This window comes from Rhinolophus ferrumequinum, chromosome 7 (genome assembly GCF_004115265.2).
Source record: "Rhinolophus ferrumequinum isolate MPI-CBG mRhiFer1 chromosome 7, mRhiFer1_v1.p, whole genome shotgun sequence".
In the NCBI taxonomy this organism is placed as follows: Eukaryota; Metazoa; Chordata; class Mammalia; order Chiroptera; family Rhinolophidae; genus Rhinolophus; species Rhinolophus ferrumequinum.
Genome location: NC_046290.1, coordinates 93,269,568 through 93,281,062, shown reverse-complemented (window position 1 = coordinate 93,281,062; position 11,495 = coordinate 93,269,568). Strand labels below are relative to the sequence as shown.

Genomic DNA, 11,495 nt, shown 5'->3' with positions numbered 1-11,495 from the left:
ATATATAAAGTACTTAAAACAGTGTGTGGCAAAGAACACCATGTAAGAGTTAGCATAATATCATCATCATCTCCATTTTACAGGTGAAAAACTGAGGCCCAGAGAGGTGACCAGCCCAGGTTGCATGGTTACTGAGGCGCTCACTCACATTGTCTGACTGTAGTCTCTGCTTTCCGCCACTTCTCTTTACTGTGCAGTGACAGGTGCACCCAACCTTTAAGCGCCATTTGCTGCTTCAGACAAAGGTTGAAGTGGCCCCTTGAAAGGTAAAATCCTGGTAGTTGGTGCTGTTTTCACCTACTCACACCCCGCCATCTCTCCCTTCTCCCCTCCCACTTACCCCAGCTTCCTGCCTTTGGGCTCCTCCTCCTGCCTTCCACCCCAGCCTCACCCCTGCACTGACTGCTTTCACAGAAGTCCCCTGACTCCCTCGTTGTCAAGTCCAGTGGCCACTTTGCATGTTCTTGTCTTCCCCAGGGCCCTCAGACACTTTTCTTGAAGCCCTCTTTCCCTTGGAATCCCAGATTCTTGCCAAGCTCTCATTGCTCCTTTCTGACAGTGCCTTCGCAGTTCCTGCTGGGGGGGGAGCCTCTTCCTCTGCCTGTCCCTTTCCCTGGCCCACTTCCCCCTCTTTCTATGGCAAACCCTGGGTAATGCCACTCCCTTCAGCCTCTCTCCTGAGGACCCTCTACGTGTATCTGTCTTGCTGTCCCCCAAGAGCTACATAAGCACATATCTGACTGCCACCCTGACCCATCCCTTTCCGTGTTCCATAGCTCCTTCAACTTTGAAGGAGTCAAAACAGATCTCATCCTTTCCCAGACTGTACCCTGCGGTCTTCCCCCTCAAACCTAGTCCTCCCTATGCGCCCCATACCCCAGAAGGCTGCCACTATTCACACACTTGGGCAAGCTGCAGTTATCTTTGGCTCCTCCGCACACCCCAGTACCTTATGGTACCTGTTTCCAAGGCCTAGCCCATTAACCTTGTAAGCATACACCTCTATGACCACTGCCCTGGACAACAGAACATTACCTTTTAAAGTACTTTTGCATGAAACTTCTGTGTCCCTTACAGCTGCTCTTCAAACTTAATTGTGCATTTGAGTAACTTGGTGGGGGCAGGGGGTGGCTGTTAAAAATCTTCACAACCAGGTCCAGTCTGAACCAATTAAATCAGAATCTCTGGCTGTGGGGTTTAGATATCATCATTTTTTAAGGTGATTCCAATAATGCAGCCAAGGTTAAAAACCACTATGATAGAGGCACTGAGCTGCAAATTATAAATGTCTGGGATTCAAATTAGTTTAAATCAGTGGTTCTTAAACTTCAGTGTGCATCAGACATCACTAAGTGGGCTTGTTAACATACTGATAGCCAGGCCCCCCCTCCAGAGTTTCTGAGTCAGCAAGTCTGGGATGGAGTCTAACAATTTGCATTTCTACTTATGCTGAGTCCAGGGCCCAGTACCAGTGCTTAAACAATGAGGAAATTTGTTGTTTCACCTAACACAGGCCAGCGGTAGGGAGGACTGCAATCAATGTAAGGTAGATCTTCTATTGCAAATTGAAGTGATGCCTCCATTACTTTTTTGGCTTCTGCTTCCCCCTGATGAGGCTGGGTTTCTGGACAGATGTTCAAGGTGCTTTGTAACTGGGCCTTGCTACCCCTGCAGGCTCATCTCTCTCCACAGCCTCCCTCCCTTCACATTCCAAGGAGTCAGTGGTTCCTGGGATACATCATTCTGGTTTGCCTTTGCAAGGCCTAATCCACCCATGAGAAGGCAGGCTTAGACGTTCCTGTCTCCCTGCACATGGCCCTTCCCACCGCACAATTTCCTGCCACCCCATCTGCAACACTCACCCAGACAGCCTGGCATAGTCACTCCCTTCTGCACCGGAATCGGTTACTTCTTCCTCCATACCTTTGTTCATGCCTTGCTTCCCACCTAGAATCCCCTCCTAGCCTCTGCTTCATCTGTCTAAATGCCCACCCCTTAAGCTACAGCCGGGTCTTGCTGCCCCTCAGAGTTCATCGACAGATCTCCCTCCTTGACCTGCCCAGCTTTGCCAAATCCTGCTGTGTGTCATCAGTTGTCCTCTGTGGCCTTGGCTACCAATTGGGCTTACAACACTTGAGGGTCAGAGTAAGACCTTACTTACCACAGCCCAGTAGGGCGGTGGGAGGAGTATAGATTAAGAGTGTAGTGGACCCAAGTTTGACTCTGGGCTCTAGCCCTGGCTTCCTTGTTGACCTTGGGTAAGTTACTTGAATTGAGCCTAGTTTTTTCCATCTGTTTCAAGTTATTTTTGTAGCATCACCTGTCTTAAAGGTCACTATAAAGATCAACTGAACGCATGATGTGAAAGAATCTTGTATCCTTGACTGAGCTATACACAGCTGAGCCTTACTCTTGCTTCTCCCCCTGACAGATCTGCATGTGTCCCCAGGTTCACTCTTCACCTATGTGACCTCTGGAAAGTCACTTAGCAAGCACCTCCTAGAACATCAATCTCAATCTGTGGGATAGGAATGTGAGAAGATTAATAAAATGCCAAGCTACTGGATCAATAAATACCATATGCAAAATGCTTGGTGAATGAAATTCTTAAAAGTACAGCTTCGTCTCCAGGTGGTAGAAAAAGTGGTTCATGAATGGTCTACAGTTCTAAATAACAAATTAATGAGGAAAAGCCTCAGGATGTTCTGGACACTCCCTCCCCACCCCACTACCCACAGCTCAGTCAATGCCAGTACCCCCCCTACACACACACACACAAAGGACAAAAGGGAAGGAAATGAGGCCACTTGGTTTGCTCTCTGACTGGATCTGCTTCCTCACCCGAGGTTGTGGGTATGTCTGTCTGTCATCCAGTCTCTGCAGCAGCCTTTTTCCTCAGAGGGGCTGTCAGGAGAGGCTCCCTGGTGGGCATGGAAACGTTTGAATCTGGAATTCCCAACCCCGGTACTTCAACTTGCTCCGGGTGGCAGGGCTAGGAGGCCTATGGGGCATGCCTGCTCTAAGACTGTTCCCTCTTCAGCCAAGTGAGTCTAATGCAAACTCTATCAATTAGTATTGTATCAGAATATCTCCTTTTTGGTGAAATCTGAATAAGCTCTGTAGATTGTACCAATGCCAATTTCCAGATTTTAATATTGCACTGTAGTTATAGAAGATGTTACCACTGGGGAAACTGGGGGAAGGGTACATGGAACCTTACTGTTCACTTTTCTCAACTCTCTGTGAATTATTTCAAAATAAGAAATGTCTTGTTAAAAATCTCCTTTTCAACTTCCTTTCTGCTCCCAGGCCACCCTTGGATCCTAGTAAACACCTCCTGGTTTTCCGGACGTCTTTAGTCTTGGCACACACTAGTCCATCCAGGCAGAATCTCCCAGACACCGATTTTGCCCTATCTCGCCATGTAATACCAGTGGAGTCTCATCTCTGCTTGTTGGATTGAACTGGTACTCACCGCCCTCCAGACCTTTCCAATCTTATCTACTACTTTTTATTTTGCTCATGTCCCGCCTCCCTAACAGTATGTGTCCTTCTCCGGTCTTTGCTAAGGCTGTCCCACACTCCAATTTCAGAACTATCCTTTCCCTTTCTCCATTAATAGTAAAAGCCTATCTGAATTTCCTCCAATGCTAAGAGTTTCCCACCTGTTAAATGGGAATAATAATTCCCGCCTTGTCTCCTTGAAAGGATCCAGTGTGGTGATGGCTGGAATAACGCCTTTAATAAACGATTATCAGTAAATTAAGGGGAAGCCTAGACAGGGCCTGCATGTCTTTCCCCTGCAGCCGCCACAACAGTCTCAACGACCAGGCCTCCCTAATAACCAAGCCCCGTCCCTGGGGCGGGCTAAGGTCCGGGCCCCGCCCCTCAGGACTCGCCGACCGCCAAGCCCCGCCCCTCAGGACTCGCCGACCGCCAAGCCCCGCCCCTCAGGACTCGCCAGCAGCCAGGTTCCGCCCCACGAGACTGTCTAACAGCCAGGTTCCGCCTCTCCGAACGCTTCAGCGGTCAGGCCCGCCCCGCGAGATACTTTAACAGCCAGGCCCCGTTCTGCGTGCGTGCGCGGCCCCGCGGAGACGTGCAGGCTCCCGCGTAGCCCGAGGCTGAGGTGGCAGCAGCCGGGCCAACATGGAACTGCCGCAGATGCCGGAGCTGATGGGGTTGTCGCTGCTGCTCGGGCTGCTGGCCCTGATGGCGACGGCGGCGGTAGCGCGGGGGTGGCGGCGCGCGGAGGAGGAGATCCGGTCCGCGGGTCAGTGGGGTCGGGGCGGGTAGGGGCGACCCAAGGGGACCTCGCTCCCGGCCTCCCCGTGGTCCGACTTGCCGTCTGGGCCCGCGGGTGGGCCGGGCTCCCCCTGGGCCTCAGTTTCTCCTCTTGTGGAATGAGCCTTGGTTCCTAACAAGAGGTGCCGCCTCGCCGGGCTGGTCGCGCCCCTTCGGGAGGACTAGTTAGAATCTGGGTCCCGCGCTGCCGCTTTCTCGGTGGCCAAGGCTAAGCCACTTTGCCTTCTGAGCCTCAGCTTCTCTCCGAGGTTGCTGCGAGAAACTCCCAAGCGCGCTACTTGTTGGTTCTTTTATGAAAATGGGCGCCGCGGTGGGGGACGGACGGACATTCAGTTGTAAGCACTCAGACTAGTTACCGGATTTATTGAGTACCTACTACCTCAGTAGGCTTTGGGGTCTGTTACTTTAGGGAGTCCACTGTCGGGTAATGGAGAAGAGCATCTAAAAAGTAAAAACGTAAGTGAAAAGTATAATGTAATAGGTGTTCTAGAAGAGGTCAGTACTAGAAACAGGAAACCGAGGGGTGAGAGTGGTCAGCCCTGCTTTTTTGGGGGGAGGGGTCAAGAAAATCTTCCCTGAGAACTGGGAACACATGATGTATGGTCTTGAAGAATAGACGTGTAAGAGTTCGCCGGCTGGCCAAGGAAGAACATTCCTGGCACTGGCAGCATGCACGAAGGTAAGGAGCCCCAAACAGCGTTTGGTAGGACTAGTGTGAGGGGAGAGACACCTGTCAGAGGAGGCTGGAGAGGTAAGTAGCGGGCACACTGGGGCTGGCCGTCTTTGGAGTTTTTTCCTGAGGAATTGAGGAGTGTTGGCAGTAATGTAACCCATGCCAACTTTGTGCCTGGCCTGATTCTCAATTAAATTTGCCGTTTTATGCAAAAGTGCCTGGCACCATTTCTGGTGCAGGGTAACTCAACACATGTGGACTGCCTCTCATCCATCAGCTCTCTCTTAGTCCTTTTTGCCTTTAATGCTTGTGTTGGGTACTCTGCTTGTCATTTTGTATATGTTATTCTGACAGCTTCTCTTTAAGGAAACCAAGGCCCAGAGCAATTGAGTAACTTACCCAAGGCCAGGGCTACCAGATTCGGTTGTGCACATTATTCTCTATATAGGGGTATCTAGCCAAGGATTTGCACTCCACTGGCTGTGCTTTGTGCCCACTTAGTGTGCCAGCCCCCAAAGGGCACCTTTTCTAATTTATATTGAGATGTTGTATGACCTAACAGTAAGCAACCTCCTCACAATCCAAAACTCAGGTCTGATTCCAAAGCCTGTTTTGGCCCACATCACTCTTGTTGAGAACAGGGGCCATATCTGGTCATCTCTTGCTGCTCCTCTCAATGCCTGGCCAATAATAGATGATGTAAATGCTTATTGAGTGAGTAATGGATGGATGACATGGCCCTTTCTTACAGGCCAAAAAGCAAATGGAGTTCCACTTGACAAGTCCTTGAGATCCAAGAAGCAGAAACAGCAACAGCGAACTCGTAAGGAGAAGCCTCAACAACACAACTTCACCCACCGCCTCCTGGCTGCTGCGCTGAAGGTACATAGGTACCATGTATGACACACAACAAAGACATGTCCCCACAGACATTTTCCTTTGTAGTGTTCTATACATGTTATAGACCCCTCTGCCTCTGACCAAAGTCAGTTTGGACGCCCCATCCTATCCCTTCTCTTCACGTCCCATCCGGAACTTGCTGTTAATCCAGGAAACAGAGCCCTGGAGTTAGAGCTGTACATTGGGGTTCCCCATCTGCCCAAGAGGTTCCTGTTCACACTTCCTCCAACCCTTCCCCTAGAGCCACAGTGGGAACATATCTTGCATGGACTTTAGCAGCAACGGCAAGTACCTGGCCACCTGTGCCGACGATCGCACTGTCCGCATCTGGAGCACCAAGGACTTCCTGCAGCGGGAGCACCGCAGCATGAGAGCCAATGTGGAGCTGGACCATGCCACCCTGGTGCGCTTCAGCCCTGACTGCAGGTGGGGCAAGATGGAGCCTCGGGTTTGCCTACAGGAGCCCAGCCCCAGATTTATGGCCTTCCCATCCCGAGTTTGGGATAGTGAAGGGGGACCCAGGGTCTCCCTTGGGGTAGCAGAAAGAAAGCATCTAGACACCTTGAGCCCTGCCTGGGGCTGCCTAGAGGGCTATGCAGCTACACAGCAAGGCAGCAGAGAGGGGAAGGTCTGTTCCAATTTGGGAAGTACCAAAGCCTGGCTTCCAGGCCAGTCTTGGAAGCTGTAATGATTTTCTAAGCCCTAGAGAGAAACTAAGGGAGCCAACCTATGGGAGTCCTATCTTCCAAGGAGCTTTAAGAGATTTTGAAACAAGGGGTTAAGTCGTAAGGCGGGACTGTAGGCCATGAGAGGAGATCTTGATTTTCCTCAGTGCCTGGCGCGGGGCCTGGCACCCATAGGCCTCCATGTCCAAATGAGTGAAGGACGTACTTGTTTGCTGCCTGTCTTTAGAGCCTTCATTGTCTGGCTGGCCAATGGAGACACCCTCCGTGTCTTCAAGATGACCAAGCGAGAGGATGGGGGCTATACCTTCACAGCCACCCCAGAGGACTTTCCTAAAAAGCACAAGGCACCCGTCATTGACATTGGCATTGCTGACACAGGTAAGAGGCATTCAGAGGGCGGAGCTTGCCCAGGCAGGAGGCAGTGGCCCCAGTGAGACGCGGTGAATGAGTTAATGCTGCCTCTCTCAGCGTTATGCTCAGCCCCAGCATGATAAACGGGCTTTGGCTCTTCTTCCCCTGGAGTCGAGGAGCCATAGCAAGTCTCCAGGGAAGGCTGGTAAGAGCCACAGTCTGCAGCCAAGTCCTTATCTGTGGTGACGCGTGGCCCGGGAGGGGGGCATGGATGCTCTGGGCAGCAGAGGCCTTCATAGTGTCTCCTTGGAGACTGACGGTTGGTTAGGTCATTGACTTCAGCTTATGTCACTCCCCTCCCTCCTCAGGAAAGTTCATCATGACTGCTTCCAGTGACACAGCTGTCCTCATCTGGAATCTGAAAGGTCAAGTGTTGTCTACCATTAACACCAACCAGATGAACAATACCCATGCTGCTATATCCCCTTGTAGCAGGTGAAGGCCGAGGGACTTGGGCGTCTGCAGCGGGCAGAGGTTGGGGCTGGGGGCCAGGGACAGCAGTGAGCCAGCTAAAAACAGTGAAAGGAGCATCATGTGGAATCAGGACACCGAGACTCAAGTCTGTAGTCTCTGTTTCTTCATCTGTAGTTTGTAAAAGGTTGGTGTGGGGGTACTACATATCTTACAGCATGGCTATGAGGGTGAATGAGGTCACGTGTATAAAAGCACTTTAAAAATACAGTGTTACTTAGACATAAGATTATGAACTTCCTCAAGGAAGAGGCTTAGTGGGTTTGCAGAAACAAGATGCCCTTAAAATGAAGTTTTAAAGGAACCTGGGTTGTATGGCAGGTTTGTGGCCTCGTGTGGCTTCACCCCAGATGTCAAAGTTTGGGAAGTTTGCTTTGGGAAAAAAGGCGACTTCCAGGAGGTCGTACGAGCCTTTGAACTGAAGGGCCACTCTGCCGCTGTCCACTTCTTTGCTTTCTCCAATGACTCCCGAAGGTGAGTGAATCCTCTGATTTTTTACCAGTGGCTCTGAACCCCGCTTGGCAACCAGGGTCCTCCTGCCTCCCTGCAGCAGCTCCAAACTGGGGGGGTTACCTGACCCTCAGCGGGAAGGAGATTTCGCAGTGGAGTCGGCTTTCTAGCTGAAGCCCTGGTGCTGTCTCAGTGCTCTCCCCTCCAGGGTGTGTTGGGACTGGAGCTGTGATTTTTTTCATGCTGCAGGATGGCCTCTGTCTCCAAGGATGGCACGTGGAAACTGTGGGACACAGATGTGGAGTATAAGAAGCAGCAGGACCCCTACTTGCTGAGGACTGGCCGCTTTGAAGAGGCGAGCAGCATGCCGTGCCGCCTGGCACTGTCCCCCGACGCCCAGGTCCTGGCCTTGGCCAGTGGCAGCAGTATTCACGTCTACAATAGCCGGCGGGGTGAGAAGGAGGAGTGCTTCAAGCAGGTCCATGGGGAGTGTATCTCTGACTTGGCCTTTGACATCACTGGCCGGCTGCTGGCGTCCTGTGGGGACCGGGCAGTGCGGCTCTTCCACAACACCCCTGGCTACCGGGCAGTGGTGGAAGAAATGCAGGGCCTCCTGAAGCGGGCCTCCAATGAGAGCACCCGCCAGAGGCTGCAACAGCAGCTGACCCAGGCCCAGGAGGCCCTGAAGAGCCTGGGCGCCTTGAAGAAATGACTCTGGGAGGGGGCAGCAGGCAGGATCGGGCCTTCTGCTGCCGCTTGTCTCCCAGGTACGCTACAGCTGGAAACCTTTTGAAAGGAGTATCCTGATTTTTTAAAATGATGGCCCCTTCCTTTTTCCCATTGAAACTGTTCTTGCCTACTTAGATCTCTCTCTCTTCTTTCTGGTTGTGACTCCTGGCTTTACTTGACCTCCCAGGCTAATGACCAAGGTGCTTCTCTTTTTCCTGGGCCCAACGGGTGGAATCTGTTTTCACTGAGCACTGAGGAGGGTGGTAACAGGAGAGAGAGAGAGAGAACATGGTCTTTGACCTTGTGGCAACACACCCTGGTATCCAAAGAAGTTTGTAATTGTGGAGGCAAAACCTGCAGAACGCCTGAGTACTACTCAGCAGTGTCGCAGAGGCTGAGAGACTGCGATCTCTTCCAATTACAGAACGGTGCTGTGGGTCAGGGAAAGGCTAGTCTTGATCCAGGCAAAGCCCCTAACCTCATCCAAAAGTTTTTAAGGAATTCCATTCTGTGCCTCAGTTTTCTTATTTGGAAAATGGAGAATAATCTCGTCTTGACTTCCTTAACAAAGATTTGAGAATATGAGAGTATAAGTCCCGAGATTTGGAAGGAAAATGGAAAAGAGTATTAATATGTCATCTGTTATCCAATATCATTTATTAACTACTGGGTAAAAGTGGGGTTTCATACTCTGTAGTTTGAAACTAAATTAGAAAGAAACAAACATATCCCTTGGGAAGGTGAAGTGTCTGGGATCATACATTTCATATCTGGTTCTGCTGTAAGTGGTGTGGTAGAGTCATAGAATCCGCAAATGGGGTCCTCTCTTCCAGGAGGTTGTATCCTGTTGGAGGAGACCCATTTTCGGTTCAACAAACATTTGAGTGCCTACTGTGCCCAGCACAGCACTGGACATAGATATAAATGGGACATGTTCTCTGCCATCAAAGATGGCTGGTGGGAGAGAGGTACGCATGCCTGCTAAGTGCTTTTTGTTAGCTTACCTACAGCTGTAGAAGGTTGTTGTAAAAGTCAAGGCAGGAGAGGACTGAACCAGGACAGAGGCAGTAGATATGAAGTTGAAGTTGAAGGGATAGATTTGATACGAGAGGAGGTACTTAGAAGTTCGGCTTTTTGGACTTGAGGACTGCCGGGGTGTGGGAGATAAAGGAAATGAAGAATCCAGGAAGGCTTGAGTGTAGGCAACATTGATTCAGTCAAATCAGGTTCTTCTCCCTCTCCCTAAAACTGGGACCTCCCTTCTGCACTGGCAGTGTTTGAACAAGCCACAGCCTTTCAGTACTCCCTCCGCCCCACTACCACTACCACCATCCACCCCTCCAAAACATTCTTGGTTATACTCCAGATTGTATGATATCCTGAATGTACTGCTTCTCTCCATCTTCTCTTACAAGCCTGGTCCTAGCCCCTGGCACCTACCGGACTATAATATAGTGTCCTCAGTGGTCTCCCTGATTCTCTTGCCTCATTAAATCACTTTTCTACATAGCAGAGTGATCTTGAGAAAATGTAAATCAGATCACCTTGTTCTCCAGTTAAAACTCTCCAGAGGCTTCCTATCACACTTGGAATAAAATCCAAAATTCTCACTAGGACCACAACGTCCTATGGAATCTGGCTTCTTCCTTCCTCTGTGATCTCGTTACCACTCACCCCACCACCCCAAGTTTGCTGTTACTCCACCACGCCACGTTATTTCCAGCCTCAAGGTGGACTTGTGACCCTGCTGTTCCCTCGCCTTGCAGGCATTTTTCTTTTCTGTTGGCTCACTTGTCATGCTGGTCATAATTCAGGTCTCCGTTTTAGTTACACTTCAGAGACCCTCCCTAACCACCCATCTGAAGTAGCCCGTTCCACCAGTCAAATCGCATCCATCATATTTGCTTGTTTTATTTATTTTGTTTTACTTAATGCTATCTGAAATTATCTTGTTTGGATATTTGTTTGCTTCAGGGGTTTCAGCTTAAATGCTTATGGATGTCAAGTGGGTAACATAATACTTGATTCGGGCCAGTCTAATGGTGTAAGACAGCAGGAAATGGTAGGGACTAAAGCAATCTCTAACGGGCGTGTGTCCTAGACAGGGAGCCGGGGTGGCTGCTACTTATTATTCTGGAGTACAGAAGTTGCCTGTTTCAGAGAAGCTACAGTTGGCAATTTATTATAAAAAGAAAAAGTTAAGCCTGTATGGGCAAAACAAAACACTAACGTGGGCCAGCGGTGGCGCACCAGTCTCTGATTGGCAGCTTCTGGGTTGTTCATTAACCCACTGGAATGTGAGCTCCACAAAGGCAGAATCCTTGCCTGTCTGATTTGTTCTGTCTTTCAAGCACGGTACCTGGGACAGCGTAAGCTCTCAGTAAATTACAACCGGGATTTGCAGCTGACAGAAATTTCAGTACTGGGTGTATCTTCTCACTCCCGCTTTCCACTTTGGTTTTACATTCCTAGTAACGGGCTCCTGATTGACAATAACCCTGCACAGGGGTCCTGATGCATGTTTGCTTTCGGATTGCCAGCAGAATGACGTTCTGTGCATGTCTACTTGGCTCTGGCCTTCCTCTCATTGTATATCTAGGAGAGGAAGTGACCGTATAGAATGTTGAGTTACTGAAGTCAGAAGTCTGGTTCAGCTGGATAATTTACTGACTTGAGACCTTGAGCGGGTAGATCGTTTGACCGCTGAGTTTGTTTCCTCCTCTGTAAAATAGGAGTAAATCCTGTCCTGTGTTTCTAATGAGCTGAGTGAAATCACTACCAAAAAAAGTCATGCAGGCTTCCTGAGGACAGAAAGTTCTCGCTAAAGATGAGGATGCTTCTCTCGTAAGAATGGAGAAGGTATCTGGATA

The 11,495-nt window shown here is 50.1% G+C and overlaps 1 protein-coding gene across 1 annotated transcript; it reads left to right on the top strand.

Annotated features, from left to right (window-relative positions):
* Positions 1 to 4,026: 4,026 nt before the first annotated feature.
* Positions 4,027 to 10,094, top strand: TBL2 (transducin beta like 2). Its single transcript, XM_033110415.1, has 7 exons — positions 4,027 to 4,273; positions 5,730 to 5,860; positions 6,120 to 6,304; positions 6,791 to 6,942; positions 7,284 to 7,410; positions 7,768 to 7,920; positions 8,146 to 10,094. The coding sequence occupies exons 1-7, from the start codon at positions 4,150 to 4,152 to the stop codon at positions 8,606 to 8,608; spliced, it is 1,335 nt and encodes a 444-aa protein (XP_032966306.1). The 5' UTR covers positions 4,027 to 4,149; the 3' UTR covers positions 8,609 to 10,094.
* Positions 10,095 to 11,495: the final 1,401 nt, after the last annotated feature.